Genomic DNA, 26,620 nt, shown 5'->3' with positions numbered 1-26,620 from the left:
TTAAGTTCAAACCTTAGGTTAAAGTAATTATAACCCCTTTCAGTATTCTCCTCAGATTTAATTAAGCTCTTTGTCAACAGTTGAGGTGTGCCATACTTAGCAAATATAGTTAGGGCCCTTAAGAGTTCAATCTTGAATTCCCCTTAAAATTGAATTCGAGGCGCGTTGTGACCAACAAAAACTTTAAATGCACGACCTTCATTTAATTAATGGGTTTGTTTTCTTTCGAGGTGCGCCATTAGCAAACTTTCCATGACCCTCGCAAACTTAAAACGCGTAGTTGCTTTGGGCGCGTATTTTAATAATATTACCTTCCTAAACTCGGGTGTGCATTTCATGTGACCCAAATCAAATCTTAAAACGTTGAATAAAATATGTTTAGGATTGCGGGTGCATTTCATGTGGCGCAATCCAAAGACGTGTTTTAAACGATGTTTAATCTTCTTTAAAAATTAAGTAAAAGCGGTTTGAAAGCTAAAATGCACATAGATCTAAAACTGTTTTTAAAATCAAATAATTGAGCCAAAAATAACAGTTGAGCGACCGTGCTAGAACCACGAAACTCGGGAATGCCTAACACTTTCTCCCAGGTTAACAGAATTTCTTACCCAGATTTCTGTGTTCGCGGACTGTAATACAGAGTCAATCTTTTCCTCGAATCGGGATTTGAACCGGTGACTTGGGACACCACAAATCATCCTAAGTGGCGACTTTGAATCTTCAAATAAATAAATCCCGTTTCGATTGTCCTTTAATTGAAAAAACTCCCTTTATACACCCTTCATGGGGTGTAAGTAAAAAGGAGGTGTGGCAATCAATATACATAGATGGCTGAAAATTTATGATAAAATATAACATCAATCTATACTTGGTTGTTACTTGGTATATTATCTGGTATAATTTATACATGATTTACATCGTGTATAATTTATCTATTATAATTTATACATAGTTAATTAAAATTTATACATGATTTATACAACATATATTATTGCAAGTATGAGGTTATATTCCAAGCTTTGGTGTGTATATTATTATACATGTTATATTTCAAATTTATTAATTTTATTTTTGTAAATGAGAACAAATGGGTTATGTAAGGTGAGCAATAAGTATAAGCCTTGTTTGGATAGTATAACGATTAGCATTTAATTTTTGCATATAAAAATGATAAATGACTATTATATTAAAAATATTCCCTAGCAAAGAAACGGAAGACAAATGTTTGAAAACATGTGCAATATATATGGAAACGAAGGGATTCAACCATTATGAAGCTGATGTCGGGAGCTAAATTAGGCCGTGAATCAATTTAAAGAGAAGACTACGAAATAAATTAAACCCCTTTTGACTTTTTGTTAGAAAATTAATGATTTAAATTTCTTTTAAATGTGATTAACGATTCAAATTGATAGCTTTCTGCTAGGGGATGTATTTATCTTGTTGCCATGTATGTAAAATACCTTTGCTGCTAAGATTATGAAAAAATTTCTTAAATTTTGGCTCTTTATGTTTTCTCCTCCTTACCCGCTTTTTGGGTCACGCTTTAATTTATAACCGCTTTGCAAAAAAATTGCAAGTGTACCAACTTTTCACATAACTTCAGGCATACGGGCATGAAGTAGCAAAGACAATCACGCAAACTTCAGCATTTTAGTAGACGGGCCTGAAGTAGCAAAAACAATCACGCAAACTTCAGCATTCTATTAGATGGGCCTGAAGTAGCAAAAATTGTTGAACCAAGTGTTGGCTGAAGTTTTTGTTTGTAATTGCTAAACTTAACATTTTAGTAGCTGAAGTTTTGTTCTCTATTTGCTGAAGTTTTTGTTTGTAATTGCTGAACTTAAGCATTCTAGTAGCTGAAGTTTTGTTCTCTATTTGCTGAAGTTTTTGTTTGTAATTGCTGAACTTAAGCATTCTAGTAGCTGAAGTTTTGTTCTCTATTTGCTGAACTTCGGCATGTTTTAGCTGAAGTTTTATTCTATATTTGCTTAACTTCAGCATGTTTTAGCTGAAACTTTGTTATGTTTGTGATGAACTTCAGGGCTGAAGTTTGTTTTGTATTTGCTGAACTTTAGCATTCTAGGAGCTGAAGTTTTTGTTTATATTTGCTGAACTTCAGCATTCTTAACTTTTGTTGCTTATGACCAAAAGTTAAGAATAGGGGATTGCAAAAATGGAAGAAGAGTTGAAAACAAAGACTGAGCTTATAACCAAGCAGAAGAGACTGATTCAAAATTGGAGGAAGGAGTTGAAGGACCAATTAGACAAACACAACATTGAGTTGGAAAAGGTATAAACTACAAAGGAGTTTCTTCTTTTGCGAGGTCCATTATGTTGTTTTCTCTTGCTATCATCCCTTAGCTTTCTGTATTGAAGGTGCTTGAAGACAATGAGCTCACTACAAAGATGACTTGTGGCTTGCTTTCTGTATTTATTTGTTTGGAAGTTATTAGGTTGGTCAAAGTACATAAGCAGCAAATGTTAATCTTCAGCAGAAAGTTCATCCCTATAAACTGAAGTTTTATAGCAGCACCAACATAGGAAAAGAAGAAAGGAGAAGGAGAAGGAGAAGGAGAAGGAGGAGGAGGAGGAGAAATGGGCTGAAGTTCTTTAAGAAGTAGGTACAGGTTAAAACTTTTTAAAAAATGGGTATAGATTAAATGGGGGCGACCAAATAGGGTACCTGTGCAATTTTTACCTTAAATAGGAACTCTATTATATGCAAGTTGCACAATAATACTTTTCTAAACTGTATTGGAGTTGCAAATTTTTAATAGCAAATGATAAAAATCAGTGACAAAGTTATGGTCGATTTTAGGAATGAAACATTTTTCACAAATGAATTTTATCAATTTAACTGAATAACTACTGCAACTTCTCTATCAATTCTAAGCTAGCTCTGTCTCTGTCACGGATTCAATCATGGGTTCGTGAATTCAGTAGAATTGAGATCTAATTTTTTTTATATATACGCACAAAGATAAATATTGATAGTCAAATATACATTTGAGAACTCAATATTTCTGAATATAAATCCGTCGTCGTCTACATTTAGAACCCATGTTTGATGAGAATCTTGCTTGAGATCCTAAAGTGGAGGACATTTATGACTTTAGAATATGATTGGTATTTTACATTAAACTGACTTTTACACTTCAAAGTATTTTAAAATATTGAAGCCGATAACCTACCTTATTTTTCAGGTTGTTAATCCTACTTATTATGGACGGTAACCTGCAGTTATTTTCTAGGTAGTGTAAAAATGTTATTTACATTGTAAGCATAAACAAGTTAAACTCTTTAATCTTGAGGATGCCTATATGTACCAAAAACTTCAGGCTCACCTTTGATTTCACCAACAAAGAAGTTGAGTGGGGAATCAGAGTTATGTTGATACTACAACAACAACAACAACAACAACAACAACAATAATCCAGTATATTACCACAAGTGGGGTCAGGTTTATGAGCCAATTAATTTCACAGTTTCTGATTATCAACTGTTCCTTTCTCATTTAAATCCAAAATAAGGCCAGCTTCCTGCTGCCTACTATCGCATGTTGTAACAACTTTCACTAACTCATAACTATGCTGTGGCAAAAAGAATATATGAACTTTGATGAAAGTCTTTGTCTGCTCTTTTAAGTATAGATGAACCAGTTTATGGTATGTTGTGTGGACTGAATATGTAAGACATATTTGCCTGGTATGTACACAGATGAACAGATTTTTCGTAACCGTGCCTCCTCAGATACCACATTGCATATGTGAATGTTACATAGGACCAAGCGAGTTGAAATGATCCCAAGCTTCCTGCAACAAACAAACTTAGCTAAATATGATTCGACAATATAAGTAAAAGGATTTCGGCTCATGAAACATGACTTAACTTAATAGCATGGCTGAATAATAGTAGTAGAATCACGACGAATAGAACAATCATAGACTTAACAGTCTAAACCAGAAAATGTATATGACTCGTAATACTCAACAATGATCAGTTTTTCATTTGCATCATAGTTTTGTGTAAGGTTCATATGCTACTACACACTCACATTATAAAATTAATGTTGTAAGACTTGCTCTAGGGAAAAAATTGCTTATATCTAGTGAGACATGTCTAAAACCTGGATCCGAAACTGGGATTTTTTGCTTCGGAAAAACTGACATGTAGCATTCAACAAAATTATAAGGTACCTGCAGAATATCAAAAACTTTTTCCGCAATGTATTTCTGGTGAGCAGCAGCACCCTTTTGTTGGAGCTTATCCGGATGTATATAGAGTAACGCTCTTTGATATGCTCTCTTCACTGCACTTCCTTCAATTAAATCCATTAACGCCACAGGCTTCCATCCACTTTCTGGCCATAAAACCTGTTTAAAAATGATTGTGCTTTAACAATTAGAGAGAAAAAATCCTATTCCTTTCCACAAATATAACAATAGGAAGAAATTATTGAAATATTCAAATATCATCATCAACTAAAGCTTTAACAGAAACTGATGGATTTGAGTTTTTTTACCCTTAACATTGGATTAAGTTTTAAGGTCATATTGAGGAAAGCCATGAAAAAAAGATGTAAAAGAGGAAATACTCTTACAAGTTGTAAGGTTGAGAGCAATGAGCGAATATTTCCTTTCCTCCCATGTGACCATTGCCTAATTTTAGCATCTGAAACCTATAATATAATAGCAAACAATTACAATCATGTTATGGATGCTTGAATTCAGCAGAGATATCGACAAAAAGAAATAAATTACTTGGTTGTCCTCAGATTTGCTATTAGTTTGTGAAGCATTGTCCTGATCTTCAAATAATTCTTCCACCTACGAAAAGGTAAACTATCTCATCAGTAACACAAATATACAACTGAGCAATTCCACAAATGTGCTTCCCCTTATAGTTGCAAAGATCTGAAGTCATATGACCCGACCTATTAAGACATCAAACTGGTAACAAGTTGCATATTAAAATAGGATGTTTCTGTTTCGTCTAACATATTTCTTCCCTCTTCTAATACTTGCATTACTTCTTCTTTTTTGGGTACAGCATAAAGTTGCAATGCCAAACATCATAAATGCTCACAAACAGTCAATTAAAGAAACTTAGAGAAGGATTCATACCACATAATTTCCACCAAATAGATCATCCATGCTTCCAACTGAAGCTTTTCGATCATCTCGTTTTGACTCTGCAATAAACACACAAGTGTGGAATTGATTTATGGTATAGAAATGAGTAAAAGTTGATGCTGCCATTACCAGCTATTCCTTTAACATTTGCAGGCTACAGTGGAATGAACTATTGGAATCGGAAAAATAAAAGATGATTTAAACTTAATTGAGAACAATAATATAACTAACCATTAGTTGATGGAGCAGCCTTTTGATCTGAATAATCTTTAGTCTGAGGAATTGGTGTTTTCGTTTGGGAATATTTAGTTGTTTTTTCCTGCTTGTTAACATTTTGGTGTACCTGCAAAAAGCAAGACATAGAATCAGAAAATTCTATAGATCACTACCGGGAAACAACGGTGAACCAACTGTCCCCGTGCCTACATTTTGAGTTGCATCTTGCGTCTTGTTAACGGTGGGGAACCGAACTTTCTCATTTGCTTTTGGCATGTTGAAACTCTTTTCACTTTCAACTCCACTATTGCTGCTAGCTTTCCATCTAAAGCTTTTGCTTCGGCTTTCACCTTCTTGAGGTGTCGAATGAACCTCGTGGTTGAACATCTTTACAAAGTCTTGAACCTTTCCTTTAATTCCAGCTTTAGTAGAATTCTCGGTTGAGCTTAACGGAGAAGCTTGTGGACTACCTCTGTTAACTCCTGTATCTACTATAGGTTTTTTGTCTAAACCTCTCTTCCCTTTTCTCTTAGCTTGTGAGTCGCTTTTTTGCTTGTTGTCACTGACCTCAACATCACCTTTCTTCAAATTTTTATCAACCTCATCATCAGTTTTCTTCACATTTTCCTTGACTTTAACCTTTGATCGTGCTTCTGCTTTCGTAGCTTTGACCGTGTTACTCTTCCCTTCTGTTTCTTGTGCCATCTTAACGTCACCTGCAAAGCAAAAATGACAATTTTTGTGTAAGAAAGACTACAAATGTCTGTAGTTGCCAGGTTTGAAATTAGAAAGTACCTTTTTCCTTGGCCTCATTAACTAAAAATGCACGAAGAGGCTTCAACTCATCCTTTGTAGTTTCTTCGGAGTTCTTTGGAATTTCTATCTGAATTCCCTCACCTAAACCTGTCTTCTGTCTGAATTGAGGTTCTTCTGTTTCCCATTCAGTTCTTAATATAGTGTCATCTTTAACACTTTGAACGGACTTTGACTTGAAAATGCCGACAGTTTCCCCAACGATACCATTTGCATTGTCACCTCTCTCGGAGATCTTACTTGTAGTACTAAAGGACTGAGAATTCCCATCCCTGGATATGTTGAGGTTTTCTCCTAGAGGTGAGCTGGTATCCAAGTCATCATTCTCTATCCTTCCATTGGAGCTAGAACATCTTTCAAGTTTAATCTTATCTTTAAACTTGAAATGCTTCCCTCCCTTCAGTGGAATAAGTACGGGAACTCCTTTGCCTGCCCACTTGTATATGGAGAAATGAAATTGGTATTCATCAGTTGAAGCTTCCGTGCTTTCTCCATTCGTCTTCAGATTCCCTCCTATTTCTTGCTCATCAGATTCAGACATGTATCTTAACTCATCACCAATAGAAGTACCTTCACGTGATAATGGACTTTGTCGATAAAATGTTGCAGCATCATTTTTCATCTCTTTCTCTCGCTTCTTGTGTTGACTATGACTTCCCGAAGAAAATAGGGGAAGATCTGTTGCTTTCGTTAACTTGGCAGGAAGGCTGGAGAGCGAACAAACACTAATAATCAATCTATGAAGCAACAATGTAACAACAGCTTGCTCCTTAGAAAATCCAACTACTACGACCACCAAACGTTAAAAAACTAGAATTGACCCGTTTCCTTTATCAGCTATAGAGAGTAGATCAGTTGATGTTGTCATGTAAAGTTCATCTAAACTGAAATTATTTACTTCCTGTAAAAGATATAGATTGAAACAACTCTAGTAGACACACAATTGGCTTACACCATTGTTACAATACTACCACTGTGCCCAAAAAGGGACCGCAAAAAGGAGTACAGATTATCGCCATTAATTCAACAGCAAGTAATTGTTAACATTCTTTCCTGTTTTACAGTGTAAAGGCCAGCTACTGCTGCCAACAATTCAGTCCTTTTCCCTTATTTGCCATCAGGAAGTGGGGGACATCAAAATTACTACAAACTCCAAAAATAAATGGATTTATAGGCCTGCACATTTAACTGAGAAAACATATCGTATATAAAGCTTAAGCTCTATGCACTGACAGATTATCAGGTTAAGTTGACCTACAACATGTAACTAAAACGTAACCCGGAAACTATTGTAATAGCCTACTATAACCGGTCAGAGGCGGATCCAAGATTTAAGCTCTATGGATTCAACCTCTGAGGTTCTTAGTATAGAATCCATTACATTTTTTAAGTTATGGCTTCATATCTACTATTTATCTACTGAACTTTTACACTGTCAAAAGTACTGGATTCATATGGATCCGATACCTTAAAGTTGCATCCCCCGACCTAAAGTATAAAAATTCGTTACACTGTCAGTATATATAACTTAAATCCTTCCACATATTAACTCAAAAGCAAAAGAAAAGAGGTACACAAAGTACCTGAATTGAGCTGGGAGTGAAGTGCCAAAAGCTTCAACTTTTGGTGACAAAGGTCGAACAGGGCTTAAAACTCTGGAACCAGGATTTGAGCCAAAGGGATCCCTATCACTCCTCCTCGGCGACTCATCAACTCTAAATATATCATCATAGAAATCTTCACCTTGATTTCGCCTTCTATTAACATTTTCTGCCCCAAAAACTGGCTTTTCATACGAATTGCGCGATGAACCTGCTGAATCTTCTTCATACTCCATTGGGTCATTGAAACTATGCCTCTTTCTCCCTTCTTGGATTGAAAAGCGCCTCGGGGGACCCCCGAAAACATCGTTAAAATCCATGTCCATGTCACTAGATGAGTTCTCAAATGATCTTTGAGTACCATATTCGAATAAAACATTTTCCTTTAGGGAAATTCTCTCCATGGAAAACCAAGATTACAAAAATGGATAACTGCTAAACAATAAGTTCAAATACAAAAAAATGGCGGGAAATTGTTGAAACTCCAATTCTTGGGGAAACCTGAGTTCATGCATGAACATAGGTGGGAGCCTTGAGAGAAATTAATGCATGTTCGAAGTGTACTTTGGTTTTGAATTCTAAGATTTTCACGAAAATGATGTGTTTTTGTTAAATGCTTAAAAATTGAAAATTATGTGGTTGGAAGTTATGAACAGAACTCCAAGACAGGTAAGTGGGGTTACGACGTTATATGAATAGACTACATACCCAATACTAATAGTTTAGTGGGAAACTGAAACCACAGGATATGCTGGTGGGATAATGTTATGGCTGTGAATAGTGTGGATAAGAGAAGACAATATTGCAAAAAGACAAAAGGAGAAAGAATATTAGCCTCACTGGCAAATTCTATTTTTTCTTGCTCAATTTCTCCTTAAGCACCTAATATTTGGTGAGAAAAAAATTTACTCGTCTAGATTTTCCACTTTTAGTCTGTGTTATTGAAATGATGGATTTTTAGGACCACTAGTTGAACATGTGAAGGAAGTTTAAGTGCTTTTTTTGTATCCACATGATGTTCTAAACAACTCTAATGGCTTTCATCTCTTATTTGAAGCAAATTCGAGTCGTGAAAACAACCTCTCGCAGAAATGCATGGTAAGGCTGCGTACAATATACCTTTGTGGTCCAACCCTTCCCCGCGCATAACGGGAGCTTAGTGCACTGGGCTGCCTTTTTTACAGTACTTTAGTTGTCGTTTAACTTCTCTCTGGCATTCAATCAATCAAGCAATCTGCATCCATTTTGCTATGTAGCTGGAGTTCAAATGTTGGACTAAAAGTAGGGTCAAATGACAAAGTATGATAACCAATAATGTATAACAACATAAAAAGTTCAGACAGTAAAACCCTACCCATGCCAGCATCTGACACAACAGGAGTAATGTGGAGGAAAACTGACAGTGCAAGTGCAACTAAAAAATATTCCCACAAGTCTCTATCAAAAACTTAGATATTACGTCCTTTTCATAGCAAAGGTTAACAATCACAGTTGTTCAATAAGATCATGTATAATCCAAAATATAAGTTCCAGCTTGATTTGCTGATTCGAAAATACAATAATCTCGAGACACCATAAAGTTAGAAACAACTCCAAGGGATGTTACATCAAAAATTGGCAATGAGTATTCTTACAAATAATGATTAAAAATCACACCAAAGAACAACAGGGATAAAGTCTTCCGAAAAGGAATGCCGGTTGAATCATGTATGTTATTTAATGTCTCTTGATCTTCTATCTTATACTATACTATTGACAGAAATTCTTATGTGCAAATGGGGAAAATGGAATTCCATTAACCTTTTTGCCAGGTTTAAAGAAGGCTCAATCAACCTCCTACAATGCTGTTAGGATCGATAGTGTTCCATAGTCTACACACTGTGACCGTTTGGGTCGAGTAATTTTTGTTCATCAGTTGGCTTGTCACTCGTGGAGAGTTGAATATTTGGTTTAGAGTTTGTTTTATTCCACTCGTTCTCTACACGGAAGAAAGCCCACTGGAAGCGACGGAAGATCTCAAGCGCAGTTATTGCAAACACGGTGAGATAATTGTGCCGGAGATGGGCAGACAGCTTGTATGTCCACGTGCATCGCAGGATGAGGTTGCTTCCAATCACCCAAAAGTAGACCTGCAAGTTCCCAAAAGGTCAGAGAACTAAGACCCTGAATATGCAGGGGTGTTAAAATGTTGGCCAAAATTATATTAAAAAACGTAACATCAATTCAGCTTCAACCAGATTATGAAAGTAAAAGGAGCACTAATAGTATCATTGAATTCTCCCTTAATTTTGCTCTAGAAAACAAGCTGGAAAATTTGCCAACTTATAGAATGTAACAAAGTTACGGAAGCAGTGGTGATAAGCAAAAGGTATAGGCTTACCCATTTCCGCCCATATAACAAGTGTGATAATGCATTCGGTCTGCTGAACTTGAAAATCCGAGTGAAGCAACTAGCAGAAAGAAGCATTTTTGAGTAATCAGATTAAACAAGAATAATCTCAGAAAGAAACCTCTAGTAAAAGACATTCTTGCATATTACCTATAAAAAAGGACATTCTTGCACATTAACAGGTGGACAAAGGAAGTGTATTGTGGCAGAATTCCCAATTATTAATGTATGATTAAAATAAAAAACATGGGAATTTGATTCGTGCATGCACCTTTTACACATGCACTCCATATTAAGAGCAAACATAGCTAAGTTTAAAAAAAATGATGTATGTAGCTGGGATTCGGATCTCTAGGTTGTTACTCTCATGCCTCAACCACAAGGGCATCCCCTTTGAGACCACATTTTCATTGTCTCCTTATATTCTATTCTAGTATCTTTGTCATTTTTGCTTCAAATGCTTTGTGAAATAAGAGTTTACAATTCTTGAAAAATTAATGAGCCTTCCTCTCCCCTTATTTATTGTTTATGTTTTTGAATTATATGCTTTTTTTAAAACCTTGGGAATTCAATGAACAAAACATACATTTCATGATGTTAATATTTATTTACTCATTTACCTTTTTTGGTATATTTTTGGCTACAATTATGGGAATACATGAAGGAGACATCAAGAGTGACAGCAGTGTGCGATCTAAAATTTGGTTTTGTGGTTCGGGGTGGGAGGGGGAAGGGGAAAGTTGTCATTTATACGACTACAAGTATTAGAACACAGGGAGTAAAAAAGTGGAGTGTACAAATCAATTTCCAAAATATCCTATGCAAAATAGTTCAAACCACAAACATGAGAACTCAATATCCAGTCTCTACGCAGAACTCCCTACATCCCATTTTCTGAAGGTTAAGAGTAATATAGTTTTGGATAGACAAGCATATCAAGTTTGTAGGAATATGTTTAACATGTTAACTTGTTTGTACCTTAGTAATAACCACGTAATTATAAAATGCAGAAAGGTAGAGAAGCGAATCAGCAACAGGGGGCAACCGTTAAGGAGTTATGGGGCACTGAAGGATGGAACTTGACATTCAGAAGATTCTTAAAAGACTGGGAACCAACTACTGTGAGAATGCACGGGAGATAAATCTATTTATTAACAATGATACAATGAGCCATCTATATAATACATATTCTACTCCTACTACATATGAGACTAGGAAATATTCTATTCCTACTAGTTCTGGCGGAAAAATATTCTACTCCTACTGCATATGGGACTAGGACTACTTATACATAACTATCTGCGGCACGTGGAGGCGCGTGAGGTACTTTCTGCAGGAGCAATTGACTGTTTCCGAACAAGATGGTAGTGTTGGTTTTCGCACACCACTTACCGATAAGGAGATAACGCAAATCAATCTTGAGTCGTCAACCGGAAAGACACACGATGACTGACTTTTCTGTTCCTTTGGGACTTTGATTTCTAGGGTTTGGTTGCACGAGGGTTTCGAATCTGATGGTGGTACAATAGCACTGTAGCAGTGATGAACCCTGGGAACAAGACGAAGTTGCCGGAAAATTTCACGGCAATGAGATCTTTCTTCCCGGATGTCGCTGGAATGACGCACAGGAAGATCCTATGAACTTTTGTCTAGCTGGAACGCAGGTGGGGTTGGGGGTGGGGATAGATGGAAAATTGTCCCGGTAGCCATTTGGTGGAAAATTTGAAAGGAGAGGAATGCAAGGTGTTTTGAAGATATAAGTAGCCCTGTACAGAAGATCTTCTTTTTAGTTTTTGGTGTAAAGCAGAATATATAGATGACGAGGATTCAATCATAGAAGTCGTAGGCTCCTTGTAAGAAGAACAAGGAAGTTTAATTTTTGTTTTTGTCCTAGCTCTTCTTGATGTAATCTTAGTTCCAGTACAAAATTTGTGCTGATGATTTATTAATATATTGGATCTGTTACCATCTCCAAAGAAGAAAAAAAAATAGACAATCATATCAAGTTTGTAGGAGAATGTTTAACATGTTAACTTGTTGGTACCTTAGTAATAACCATGTAATTTAAAATGCAGAAAGATAGAGAAGTTGGATGGAAAATGTCACATCAATAAAATGGTGTGGTATTTTGTTATACTAGTTTGAATTGTTAGAGGACGAATTTTGTTATTTTAAGAACAATGTCAACATTGGGACACTAAGATATAAAGCATGACAGTTAAAACAGTTGCAAGGCAGCAAAATCAAAGAAAAATATAAATAACTAAATCAAAGTCTGAGTTGGATGAGCAATAACTGGGTGCAAAACTAAAGCACTAGTGCCCGCATACAGTTTGAAAAATTAGCTAAAGCTCTGAAGAATTAGCATGAAAAAGATGTCACTGACCTCAAGTCCCAATCTCTTGTCAGATCCCAATAGAATGAGTAGAGAGAGTTCACCACACCGGATAGAAGCCATAAAGGCCGATAAATATTAACCCAGTTGTCAGGGAAGACGTGATACTTAAGGGCTGAGAGATATATCACAGGTACTGCAGTTGAATATTTTAAGGCTGAAATGAAACATTAAGGACAATTAGCACTATTAAGCATTGACCCAATGTTAAGCTGAAACCAGGAAAATTAAAAGCAAGTTGAAGAGAGATAGCTTATGTATAAAACCACGCTTAAAAAATGAAGAACTTGGAACATTTACTACTTTTCTTAGGATCAACAATAAACTAGACGAACATTGTAAATTATGTGAGACACTCCTGGAAACTTCATAGTCCTTTTACTTTTAGGGAGCAAAAGATATAAGCATAGAACAAAACCAAGATGATGAATGGTAAGTAAAAACATTGAACTATTCATCATCCTCTTTTCCTCCATTCTCCCAACAGTTGCTATTCACAATGAATCAGCACAGACTTCTTCCAAGTCTTCAGGCTTTAATCATCAAATCACACAATAAGTTTTCTACTATTTAAACCCTCAAGGCCCACCAATTTCCAGAAAACTTCAGTCGACCCCTCAATTTCCTTCATCAGCACTTCGATATTTACCATGGTTATAAGACAGCTAAAATGCACTATATATTCAGAGAGGAATAGTTCCCTTAAGCGTCAAGCATCAAGGAATAATCTTTAATAGATAATGTAACTGAAAACCAATCCAAAACAAAGATACCCACTCAAAATTTACCAACAAAGCAACTCACGCTTCCTTAACAATGAAAATGCAAAAGCGAAAACAGGAATTTACCATTCAACAGGGTAGTCTTCTCTCTGGTATCCTTATATTGCCGAAGACATTGAAAGAGACGGAATAGATAAGGCAATACAAGAACAATGGGAATTGCAACAGCATGACTTCCACAAACAGAATCAGCTTCAAACCATGCAATGGTAGCAACCTGTTCATGTCATTAGTTATCTTTCAGGTAATAGAGCAAGCTTTCACAAAAATCTACTTGCAAGGGGCATTCTAGAAGATTATCTGTACAGAGGCAATAAAAAATCTGACACAAACTTCACCTAAAGAAAACAAAATGATATTAAGTGACAGCAAAAATCTCAAAGCCTGACTACCTACGGTTAGAGAGAGAGAGAGTGTGTGTATAAACTGAAAATTATTGTAGAAAATACTTTCCTACTACTTTCTCAAACCCAGAGAAACTGCTCTATTGCCAGATATAGAACTCCTTGCAAAGGGAGGATAATGCAGCTAGATCTACAAACGAAGCAAACACCACTAATTTGGCTGAGGAACAGAAAGAAGCGATCAGCTATGCTTAGATGTCAATCCAACAATTTGCCAGATTACTTAGGAGCCCCAAAAAGGGCCAATTATTTCTTGAATTGATTGAAACATTACAAGAAGACATCGGTCACAGGGTGTATCAAAATTTTCCTTGACTTTAGACTATAAAACTGCACAGATACTGATCTAAAGCTGTTTTTTTTTTGTTGAAATATTAGTCCACTGATCAAAACTTATACATGAATGGACATGTGATGGGTGAACATAATTTTACAGCAAGTGATGGTGTTAAATGTTAAACATACATCATAGTTTGAAAGAGAGTGATACAACCAAATGCAACACTCTTTTCATTAAAATCGTCAATCCCAACTCCCCACTGACCACTAGACAACCCGCTCTTCTAGATACAACTAAATGCATCTCGCATTATCATAAAAAGAAAAAGCTAGCAATATCATATCAGTTTTTCTTATTCTCACCAAAAGGATAGGACAGAAAGGAACAAACCTGTCGATGAACCATTCTACAGACGGAACGTTCCAAATCCGAAAATACCTGCACAAAAGTATGAAAACGTTGGGCATTGCCACACCAGGTGACAGAAAATATGCAATAACACTCTTTACGAGAAACTACAGCAATAGGTATGACAGAAGCCAGTGAATTATTGTACATCTACAAGGCTTTGATCGCAAAATGTGCAAGTTCTGCAAAAGAATCAATACCAGGCTGTTTGATGGAATAAATAATCTTTTAACTTGCCTAACATATTAAAACAACAAGTATATATGAGATTGATTTGACTGGACACACAGCTTTGGCTCAAGGCCAAAATGAAGCACAGGGATAACTCATAAGAGCTTACAGTTCACCATCTAAAGGATAAACTGAATCTGAAAGCAATCACTCTGGAAATGGATCGTCAGATTGGGATTTAACAGGGTAACTTAGTCAAACACTTTTCTTCTGGCTCAGCTGACAATGCAAAAGAACAAGGAGGGTTCCAGGAGGATCAATTGTTCTGGAAAAAATTCAGATCAGTATATCAACCACGTTAATGGCATCGGTAGATAAGAAAGAACTTCTTTTATCAAGGAAAATAAAGAATCACTTTAATATGAGAGGAAATTATTGCAAAAAGAGGACGAACTAAGATGACAGAAACGTAGTGAAGCTGGCAGCTTTTTGGAAGGGGTAAAGGACCAAGTCTCAATGCATTGAGATGAGCAATCTTCTTTGGTTCTTTATTTACTTTTGGGGTTATTGTGGTCTACTCGAGAGTCAAAACAAATTGAACCTAGACCAGCAGAACCTTAAGTTTCGTTCAGTTCTCTGTTGTCATGACATGATCTGCCCAAGCTATAACATATTCTCTAAGCAAAAGTCGCATTTCATGGGATATCAACTACGAATTTTACCAGTCAGCAACAATGATGGGACAACCTGACCAATGCATTAATATGATGATAAATCTGACATAAGTCTATGCAGCTTGGAATATGGCCCTATAGAGCTCCTGTTGATAGTATCATCATGAAATATGGCTAAATAACAATATCAAATGCTAAGTACAAATAAGAAAAACGACGAAACATTTACGGCTTCCAAGTATAGTTTCCAAGCTAGTAATGAACTGATAGAACTATGTGTGACCTACTTATTGAAAAGAAATGTGTACTAGAAAACAAAAAGATGCATAATCCTACTTCAGAAACAGAATGGTTTAGTTGAAAAAGATGAACTAGACTATGTCACAGTATATACAAATATACAAAGTAGTGAAATTTTGATAAGGATATACAAGCTAATGAGTTAACGTCCTCTTTTCTTTTGGGCGAGAAGAAGATGCATACCTTTGACATAGAAGTCAATATATCAGCCAGAAAGAAGTCAGCAAATGATATAGCCTGCATCGATACCAAAAAGAATTAAATTGCAATATGAGACAAATAATAATATGGAACCCTCTATCTAAATTAGTATGACATATTTCATATTTTTAATTAATTTCAGGAATCTTTGTAGGCATGATTTATATGATGATTAAAAATTTGAATGTAAATGGTTATTCCTCTAAAATATGCTTCACAATATTAAGAAACTAACATAGAAATGCTCTGACGCAGTAAGTATACTATGAAAAATCAAACAGAAATCCACTTTAGGGGAAAGGGAATATTTCTTTCCACCAAATCCAATCAAATCTATATGGAATGATGGGCATTTGAAGAAGATGAAATCCTATTTAGAAGCTACCTAATTCTTCCCATATCAGCTAGTACTAAAGTACTCGATTATGTCAAAATTATAACTAAAATGCCAGTCAAAGCACATTACAGTTTGTAATCACCAAATATTCACCCATGCTGATATCAATGGTTTCAATTTAAAAAAAAAAGTGCCATAAAATATAGAAATAAATGAATTGCATAACTTTTTCAGGTAAAAATTAATAGAGTTTCATTTTATTTTATTTTTTGAGAAGGATAATCAATATAGCTTCATATCATTTTCATTTTGATATTGAGAGATCAATGATACAATTTTTACGGCTAAGAGTCAAAAGTATTTCTCGATGTAACATAGAAACGCAAACTTGCCTGTAACGGGAAAACTATCCGCCAAAGCGTCCTTAACAAAAAGTAGCGAGATGACAAAAAGAATATATCAAATGGAAATATCAGAGCCATGGCAAACCCAGCATATAGAAGCACCTACAATGACATAAAGATTCATTAAAATAGTAGATAAGAAGTATCACATTTACAAGACTTCTGCAGCACCTGCCTATTCAATAGAGTGAGTAAACTAAAGATCAGCGAGGTTTCGTTACAATAATTGCCCCTAAAATCAGAAGGGTTTGGCACATCTTCTTCTTTTTTTCTTTTTTTCTTTTTTTTGAACTGGAAAAAGTAAGTTCCGAAATATACAAATTCTGATGCCAAATCCTCTGGTTAAAAGAATAAGAAGTTTTGAATCCTTAATACTTCTGATCCAATGCAACTGTCACACTTGAGAATTTTGTATAACAGTATGACCAAGCTGAGGAACTTGAAGTCCGAACCAAATTTGGACAGTTATTATGAACAAATGGTCATCTTCCCTTTCGATAATTTATCAGAAGCTTTTCCAGGAACCAAAACAACAGTTCACATTGAATATGACTTAAATTGGATAAAGCAAAAACTGCTATCAATTAAAAGGGAAGGAAGCATCTATTACACTGGTTGAGATGCAGCCAATGAAACTTCTCCATGTGAATAGAGATAGAGATAGGCCGTCATGCTTGTCGGCACAATGATCGTCATCCAAGTAGCACACTGCATTATCAAGGGACCTTTAAAAATTTCTATTTGTACAAGGAAAACAAAAATCTAACAGGCAGTTCATGGAGAGTTATGAAGGAGGCAAATGTCATGCAACAGAGATTAGTTATTCCCTTTACTTCTTTCCTTCAATCTGATATGCAAGAGACAAAAATATTGCAGCACTCTCATCAATTTCACGTATCTTAAAAAAACCTTAAAACAAAGTTCAGAAACTTCAAGCAGGGCAAAAGTTCCATTAAGCTAATATAGGGGGTATTAAAATCAACTTTCAAAAGGTTGACATGGTGAATTCATATGAAAGAAATATCAGAAATTTTCTTTTGCTGCAAGTTGTACTAAGTTTCATTAAATGATATTTAATATATCGCATAAAAAGAGGGTGCTTCGTGGAATACATGACGTCTGATCTGATATTTAAATCTTACTACACTAGGTTTAAAAGGGCTGTAAAATGTTTACCGAGAAACAGACTTATATAGCCAAACCTCAATGCTCAAAGTTCCACAGTTAGCATATCGAGACAAAAGTAAAACCAAATAACTCAGTTAACCATGCTTAAGAATGTAGTGTAAATCTACATATTGCACTTTAAGTGACAGTTGATGTTTCCCTAGGAAGTTTTTAATGAGAATATTAGGAACTAAGCCATCTCTTTCCTTTTTTAACTTAGCCATCTTAAAATAAATGCATCAGCACCAAAGCATTTAGGTGAAAATGAGTTGGTTAAGGATGCATTAAGTTGCAAGACTATAAGCTCATGACAAGTGTAAGTTACCTTCCAAATCTCTCTGTGAGAGAGATGATGATTCTGATCAAGATCAAAAATTTTAGCATAGTTGACATTAGCCTGCGCGAAAACCCATAGGTTTATTCCCCAAAACCAAACCATCATGGTCTGCAGCACCAAAACCAAAGAAATGCAAATAAGAGTAATGTTGCAGAAAGGACTTTGCATAAACTAGTATTATGATCTTCACTAACCACAAGAAGAAGAGGATTGTAATAAAGAAAAGCCTCGTATAAGAATAGATCACGAAGGTTTACGCTCATTCTCATGACTGAATCCCAGCCAATCTGCAAATTAGGAGAAATACTCGTTAAACATAACGCGGATATGTTCACAATGAACCAAGTACATTCCCAAAAATTTGGTCATACTAACCTTGCAACAACTGACACCCCAAATGAGGAACAGAAGTACCTGAACAAAACAGCATGCTTAGAATCATAAGAGAGCATTACATCTCTTTCAGACTTCAGAGAAGCATAAGAAAATAAATCAAAGAAAGCAGCAGCAGCAACAACAACAACAACAAGAAATGCAGGAAAAGAGGCCCCAGGGATGATTAAAGTTGAAGAAATAACAAAGAGAAGTAAGCAATCTCAAGAATATCCAAATCCTTTTTTTGGATTTTCTTAAACGAATATCTAAATCTTATTAGTCAACTTATCACTCATTGAGACCTACTTGAAAATCACGCAATCATTTTTCAAGATCAATATTCCTGTGATACTGCCTCCGATGAGCGAACACCGATGAGCCCCATTATTATGTCAAAGTAAGCCATTAAAAAATAGATAAAGTAATAGCTAATCTCAAGAAATAGAATAGCTTCAGGTGGGTACAGTTTCATAGTTCACTGCTTTGTCCAATTTCATAATCTATCTTCCTTCAAAGAAACAATATGCTATCGTAAAAATCACGCTTTGGATAGTTCATAGTTTCATAGTTCACTGCTTTGAAAAAAAAGGTCAAGAAGGATGTCGTAAAAATGCTGCTAGGTCAATGGAAGGCAGATGTGGTGGTTTTACAATAAACAAAGCTTGAAGGTGATGATAGTTGCTTTTTCAGTCAACTATGGGGCAATAGATGGGTAGATTTTGTATTCCTAGAGGCAAGTGGGACTAGGGGAGGGATAGTGATTATGTGGGATAAAAGAGGTCATAAGGGTGAGTTGGTCAACACAGGCAGTTACAGCATCACATGTAAATTGACTGATATGAACAACAGTTTCACATGGTGCATCACTGGTATATATGGGCCTCACTGCAGGAAGGAAAGAAAATTACTATGGTGGGAACTTGCTGCTATTAGAGGAATTTGGGAAGGACCTTGGGTGGTCTGTGGAGATTTCAACACAACTAGATTCATCAATGAAAGAAGTAATAATTTCAATCTTACTAGAGCCATGAAGGAGTTTTCAGATATCATTCAACAATTGGAACTAGTAGACCCCCCTTTATTTGGGGGATCTTTTACTTGGAAGAGGAGGAATAATCAGAGTGAGGCATCTAGAATTGACAGGATTCTATTCTCCACTGAATGGGATGAGAGTTTCAGACACATTAGGCAGTCTACACTCCCAAGAGTTGCATCAGACCACAACCCTATAAGTTTACAGTGTGGTGAATGGGGAACCAGTAAATCTTATTTCAAATTTGAAAGTTGGTGGCTACAGACAGAAGGGTTCAAAGAGAAGGTGAAGGAATGGTGGGAGTCTTTCAGAGTGACTGGCAGACCAGATTATATTCTAGCCATTAAACTGAAAATGCTGAAGGGAAAGCTCAAGGAATGGAATTTGGCAAATTATGGGAACTTGGAAAGGAAGAAGACTGACATATTGCAGAGGATAGCCCATCTGGATTTATTACAAGAGCAAAGAAACCTAACTGATGATGAACTAGCCCAGAAAGTAAACCTCGAAGTAGAAGTGGAAGAAATTGCAAGGCATGAGGAGATAGCTTGGAGACAAAGATCTAGAATACTATGGTTGAAACAGGGAGACAAGAACTCTAAATTTTTCCACAGAATGGCAAATGCTCACAAAAGGCATAATCACATTGATGAATTACTTATTGATGGGGCAGAGATCACTAAACCTGAAGAAATTAAAGGAGAAATTATCTCCTTTTATCAGAAATTGTACTCAGAAACAGAGGCCTGGAGACCACAGTCTACTTTGGAAGACTCCCAAAGTATTTCTGAGGAAGAACAAGAATGGCTACAAAGAAAGTTTGAGGAACAAGAGGTCTTTGAATGCATTAAGATGTGTGAGGCAGAAAAGGCACCTGGACCTGATGGATTTTCCATGGGTTTCTTTCATTCATGTTGGGAGGTGATCAAAGGTGATATTATGGATGCTATCCATAACTTTCATTCACAGGAGTACTTTGAGAAAAGCTTTAATGCTAGCCCCTTTCTACTTTTGATTCTTTTTGTTAGCTCCTGGGCAGGTTTTTGTTATATTGTAATGGAGCTAACATTGATCCTTCTTGTAACTTTTGCATCTTCTTGATGCTTGCAATGAAGCAACTTATCTCATAAAAAAAAAAAAGAGAGAAAAGCTTTAATGCTACATATGTGGTTTTGATTCCTAAAAAGAGTGGGGCTAAAGAGCTAAAGAACTTTAGACCTATTAGCTTAATTAGCAGTGTTTATAAGATAATCTCCAAGATCTTGGCTGAAAGATTAAAGAAAGTGGTGGATAAGTTGGTAAGCAGACATCAAATGGCCTTCATCAAAGGGAAGCAAATTATGGATGCAGCTTTAATTGCAAATGAGTGTGTGGACTCAAGAATGAAGGGACATGAGCCAGGGTTACTGTGCAAATTGGACATACAGAAAGCTTTTGACAATGTAAATTGGAATTTCTCACAAATATCCTAAGGGACATGGGCTTTGGTTCCAAATGGATTAGCTGGATTCACTTCTGTATTAGCAGTCTCAGATTCTCTATACTAGTGAATGGTAGCCCTGAAGGTTTTTTCCATCTCAAAGGGGACTTAGGCAAGGAGACCCTCTATCTCCTTTCCTGTTCATTATTGCCATGGAGGGACTAAACAACATGATGGTGAAGGCTGCTAGAAATGGATGGATCAGGGGCTTTCAAATAAACAGCAGATTAACAAACTGCTTAGCCATTACTCATCTCCTATATGCTGATGACACATTAATTTTTTGTGAAGCTAATAAAGAGAATGTCAGGCACATCAGATTAATATTGATCCTTTTTTAAGCTGTTTCTGGGTTATATATTAATTGGGAGAAGAGCAAGTTATATCCAGTAAATGGAGGTGCAGAAACTCAGGTTCTAGCTGGTATCCTTGGAAATGAGGTGGGATCTCTGCCCACAAAATATTTGGGATTAGCTCTAGGCTCCAAGTACAAAGCAATGGAGATCTGGAATGATGTACTAGACAAATGTGAAAAGAAATTGGCTAGATGGAAGACACAGTATCTATCACTCGGTGGTAGAACCACTTTGATAAATACTGTGTTGGATGCTTTGCCTACATATGTTATGTCATTATTTCCGCTTCCTGCCAAGGTGGAGAAGAGGTTGGATGCTATCCGGAGAAATTTTTTATGGCATGGAAACACAGATAAGAAAGGGTATAATTTGGTGAGATGGAAAACAGTAACCTCAAGTAAGATAGTAGGTGGCATGGGAATAAGGAACTTAAAAATTCAGAACAAGAGCTTAATTTGTAAATGGCTTTGGAGGTATGGCAGGGAAGAAAATAACCTGTGGAAAGAGGTGGAAACTTAAAAATATGGGAAAATGGGTCATTGGTGCACCAAACCTATCAACACAGCCTATGGGGTGAGCAATTGGAAGTCCATCAGAGCATTATGGGAAGACTTTACAGCTAATACTGAATTCTGCCATGGGAATGGTAGAAAAAAGCATTTTGGTCTGATAAATGAATAGGGCATGAACCTTTAAGAGATAGGTTTCCAGAAATATTTAGGTTAGCACTTCTTCCTAAGTCAACAATCAGTGAAGTATGGAGCCAACATGGATGGAATCTCACTTTCAGTAGAGCATTAAATGATTGTGAAATGGGGACAGTGACTGCATTCTATCTAACTTTGGAGGGATTGAGAAGACCCAATGATAGTGAGGATACCATGGTATGGAATGGTAGGGGCAGTAAGGTATTCACACTAAGAGATGCATATACTTATTTCTCCAATAATGGACAACAGAACATCAACTGGCCTTGGAAGCAAATTTGGAAGATGAAGATATCTTACAAGGTTAACTGCTTTACATGGCTAGTAGCAAGAAGGGCTTGTCTAACTCAGGATATTCTATAGAGAAGGGGTATGCAATTAACCTCCAGATGCTTCCTCTGCAAAGCTGAATCTGAAAACAATAGCCATCTCTTTCTCCATTGTGCTTTCACTTCCCAACTATGGAATCTATTTTTGGCCCTGGTAAATTTGAAATGGATAATGCCGGGAAACACATGTGATCTACTGAAAGCTTGGAACTATGCTGGTAAAATGGTCAGTCAGAAAAAATGGTGGAGGATTATCCCAGCTTGCATCTGGTGGACCATATGGAAGGAAAGAAATAGCAGATGTTTTGAAGACAGGAGTAGCTCCATACAAGTAGTTAAAGCAAATTGTATTTTAAAGTTTCACTTTTGGTGTAAACAGTTTTCTGTAGGAGATGCAGAATCTATTCCACAATTTTTGGAAGCCTTGTAAAGTTCACAAGGATAGTACCTTGTAAATACTGTTGCCAACATAATCTTTGTGCTGATGAATAAAATTTGTTACCATTCTCAAAAAACAATATGCTATCAAATGAAGGAACTTATGGAGAAAGCAAAGACTAAAGCATGATCAAAGTAGTGTTGGGGAAGCACTCCAATCTGGTTTGAACTTGTGGATTGAACTTGTCCTGATTGTTTTGGCTTAAAAAGAGGATTATCTCTCCTTTCATCTATTTTGTTGCATCATTTTGCTTCCCAGTTTCCACTCTATTCTTTTTCTTAGAGCCTGTTTGGCCAAAAGTACATTTTTTGTCAAAAAAGTACTTTTTGGATAATGTGAGGTGTTTGGCCAAGACGGAAAAGTACTTTTGAGCAGCAACAAAAGTATTTTTTCTGCTTTTGGGGAGAAGCTACAAATTCTAACTTCTTCCAAGAAGCAGAAGCAGAAAATTATTTGTTCAACATAAAAAATAACCTTACAATAAATTGATATTTTCCAAATTATTCCTCATTAATTTAACATTTTCCTTTTCCTTTTTATTTCTACCATACATTTCTTCTCTTTTTTATTTCATTCATATTTTTATTCTCTTTCTCCTATTCCTAAGAGTAGATTTTTAATTTATATTAAATAATGTATTTCGATATATTTAAATTATCATGTAAACAATAAGTAATACTAGAAATTCAATACTATTACTTTGGAATAAATATATTTTATACTGATAATAGTTTTTAATTTATATTTTTACTTTATGTTTTATATTTTAATTAATTATTTTATAATAAATATTTACATTCATTTTTTAAAATAATACTAATTGCAATTTGAATATTTATTGTCCTTTTTCGTAATTTGATACTTAAAAGTAATTTTTGAAAAAATTGGCCAAGCACAATGAGCTTGCAAAAAGCACTACTCAAATGAATTGGCCAAACACAAACTGCTATTTTGCAAAAATACTTTTTCAAAACGCACTTTTGAACAAAAGCTCTTTTTCAAAAGAAGTAGTTTTTGGCAGCTCGGCCAAACAGGCTCTTACTTTTATGAATTTTTATTTTTTGTACTTATATCCAAATTTCTTTATACTTAAGAAATCTCCGAGGGCTAGCTAGCACACGTTTTGAAACTCGGTGGATAATAAACCCACCCCTCTACCCTTCTCAACTTAAACACCATGCTTTTGTCTGCGGAAGGGTTCAAACACGTGGTATCATTTTTATCTTGCAAATGTTTGAAATCATTATGCTATTAATACACTAGTCTTATATTCGAATCCATCTAACTAATTAGATTAAACAATTATGTATGTAATATACAAGTCAAACTAATATCTTATCGGTCCAATCAAATGGTGTCATATAAGATGAGCCAGAGAGAGTACTGTGTATAGAGCACTAAACTTAACACCATCAATTTTGTAGAACATAACATTGCAATAGGATGCTTTCGAGGCTATTATTTTTTTGCTAAGTTGTACTGCGTTGTAAGTAATATATGATTACGTATACATTGCTACTACATTTTTCTTTTCAAAGGCTCCATCATGGAGAATAATTTGTCAAACTTAGTCTTATTCATGTAAAAAATTGCAAATCCAGATATTGATTTTTCAAACTAGGACTGAATTAAATCCTAAATAACTTTAAACTGTGACAAACAAATATCAAACATGAACCAGAAAACTAGCTCTAGATTAGTTTCACCATAATACAGATCTAAACTTAGGCTTGATCCTGATCTCAAAATTCCCGAACAGAGCATAAAGATCAGATGTTCATATACTGAAACTGTCATAAATTTCACACCTTAAACCTCCATAAAAGAACAGGAGATGGCATTATGGCCGCACTGCTCAATGGTGTCGTCACACCCTTCATTTCATCGACCTCTATACTATGCAAAAGGGATTCTTCAGGACTTCCTCCAAGCTCAATAACACCTAGATGATTACGTTTATTAAAAGTCTATATGGCGTAACCATTGAGGAAAAACAAAACAGAGAGGAAGCATCGGAAAGGACATGAAAAGGGGACAATGTTTCTTACCAATATCAGATACAACTGCTCGGCTTCCAGACCTCCGTAGATGTGGACTGTTGGCAGGAGCATCCACAAGACTCCCAAACATAGATGGAGGAAGCAGAGAAAATGATTACAATAATTTAAGCAACTAGGACCACCTTGCAACCTGCAACTATAATAAATATAGCACTTTAAACGCAAAAATAAATGGAAGACACATAATGCCAACAAGAATATACAAAAGATCTACCAATCAATCAATCAACTATGCCTCTAGCTGAATCAGCATTAAGAATCCTCAATACTCTGTATCTTCCATGTTATTCAGTATGGCTGGACTAATATAAGCTGGCGTAAACCTAGGGCACTCGCCCTCCTTTTTCTTTTTTATTTGATCAGTAAATAGTACTTAGTTTAATTAATTGCTAGCAACAACTGAATGCTGGCAATTTACAGTCGATCAGTAATCCTCCTTTATCCGAGCATAATAGAAATTCTCTAGATCCAGGCATCAAAAGGTTAAACAAAATTCGTAAATTATCCAATAATTTGAAAACCTCCGCAAAATTCCACAGCAAAACAAAAATGCTAAGACATGTAAAGTGACGGCGTGAGCTTACCGAATGAAAGAGAAGAAATGTAGCACTGGATCTGAGGAGTCGAAGGAGAAAAGAGAGAGCAGTAGGAAAACTCTCTATAAGACAAGATCCGGATTTTTGATAGGAACACCAACACTTGAATTGAAAGAGAAGGAAAGGGGAAATAGGGGTACGGTCGAAGGAATTCTAATTTGGACTTCAACCCCGCGCTAGAGAGCCTAGAGCAACGATCCAGCCACTTTTATTTCATTTTTTCTTCTTTGTTAGACACTTTCTGTTTGTTGAATGAGTTTATTCGACCAATTTTTTAAAATTGAAGTGGATAAATTGTCCCCATATAAATTGAAAAGCCAAAATTTGAATAAAATATATTATAAGATAAAAATTTTGCCTAATGTCAAATGGTGGAATATTTCATTTCAAAAAACAATAAATAGTCAATTGGTTAGAGTATCATAAATAAACATTTTGAAAGAGGTATAATAATTAAAATATGAATGTTTGTTTGAATATTTCGATTTTGTTCTCATTTATCTCCCTTTTACAAACACTACGAACTATCAACATGAAGACGTGACATGATGAATCTCCATTTCATTTACTTTTTTTTTCCTTCAATTCGTCCATTTACCTTTTAGTATTTTTTGTGTAAAAATTGCACTGGCCTATTTAGTCTGCCCCATTTAATATATATCCATTATTTTAAAAAAAATTAATTTTTACTCACTTTTAAAACAACTTCAGCCATTTTTCTCTTCTTTTCCTCTTCTTCTTCTTCTTCTTCTTCTTCTTCGAGTGACGATGATTTCACATGGTGATTGTGAATATATTTTAAGGTAGTTTGTGATATTTTAAAGTGGTGAGCTGTTGAGGCCCTTTATTTTTTACTGTTGCTTAGGGTTTCTTCTTCTTCTTTTTCTTAATTGCAAAATGGGTTCGTTCGATTTGTTATAATTTTGACAAATTGATGATTGAGGCTTGTTCTTGATGATATTTGGAGGTTATGTTTCAAATGTGAGCTCATTTGGAGTAGGTTTAAGTATTAAATTGTATATTGGATTCTTAAAATTCGAAGAATAAAGTTCAATTTATGGGCAATTTGCACTTAAGACCTATTTGGCCTTAAGTACATGAAAACGTTTGTTGTATTTTTAGACCTTTTGGCCTTAAGTGCATCTGAAGTGCAATTTTTCACTTTAGACTTATTGGCCTTAAGTGCATGAAACCATTTGTTACACTTCAGACCTATTTGGCCTTAATGTCA

At 35.6% G+C, this 26,620-nt stretch overlaps 2 protein-coding genes across 4 annotated transcripts; both read right to left on the bottom strand.

The window, feature by feature from the left end:
- Window positions 1–3,419: 3,419 nt before the first annotated feature.
- Window positions 3,420–8,500, bottom strand: LOC107803957 (J domain-containing protein required for chloroplast accumulation response 1). 2 transcript variants are annotated; one of them, XR_012699921.1, is made up of 9 exons: window positions 7,748–8,495; window positions 6,147–6,871; window positions 5,562–6,067; window positions 5,367–5,478; window positions 5,127–5,194; window positions 4,764–4,829; window positions 4,568–4,681; window positions 4,200–4,420; window positions 3,420–3,815 (listed from the first exon to the last, which is right to left on the bottom strand). XR_012699921.1 is itself a non-coding variant. In XM_016627761.2 (9 exons), exons 1-9 carry the CDS (start codon window positions 8,167–8,169, stop codon window positions 3,777–3,779), a joined length of 2,193 nt encoding a protein of 730 aa, XP_016483247.1. In that variant the 5' UTR covers window positions 8,170–8,500; the 3' UTR covers window positions 3,420–3,776. The 2 variants fall into 2 exon arrangements, 1 of the variants encoding a protein (XP_016483247.1); XM_016627761.2 differs by having other exon boundaries at window positions 4,200–4,376; window positions 4,604–4,681; window positions 7,748–8,500.
- A 756-nt stretch (window positions 8,501–9,256) lies between these two features.
- LOC107803946 (uncharacterized) lies at window positions 9,257–25,639 on the bottom strand. 2 transcript variants are annotated; one of them, XM_016627751.2, is made up of 14 exons: window positions 25,378–25,639; window positions 24,782–24,923; window positions 24,542–24,675; window positions 18,390–18,428; window positions 18,209–18,301; window positions 18,003–18,122; window positions 17,123–17,218; window positions 16,499–16,612; window positions 15,752–15,805; window positions 14,406–14,453; window positions 13,398–13,548; window positions 12,541–12,706; window positions 10,146–10,215; window positions 9,257–9,894 (listed from the first exon to the last, which is right to left on the bottom strand). In XM_016627751.2, exons 2-14 carry the CDS (start codon window positions 24,861–24,863, stop codon window positions 9,637–9,639), a joined length of 1,425 nt encoding a protein of 474 aa, XP_016483237.1. In that variant the 5' UTR covers window positions 24,864–24,923; window positions 25,378–25,639; the 3' UTR covers window positions 9,257–9,636. The 2 variants fall into 2 exon arrangements, with proteins under 2 accessions (XP_016483237.1, XP_016483229.1); XM_016627743.2 differs by having other exon boundaries at window positions 24,782–24,929; window positions 25,378–25,621.
- Window positions 25,640–26,620: the final 981 nt, after the last annotated feature.

Source organism: Nicotiana tabacum, chromosome 16, assembly GCF_000715075.1.
Source record: "Nicotiana tabacum cultivar K326 chromosome 16, ASM71507v2, whole genome shotgun sequence".
Lineage (NCBI taxonomy): Eukaryota > Viridiplantae > Streptophyta > Magnoliopsida > Solanales > Solanaceae > Nicotiana > Nicotiana tabacum.
Note: the sequence above shows the minus strand (reverse complement) of the source record. Positions and strands in the feature narration are given on the sequence as shown.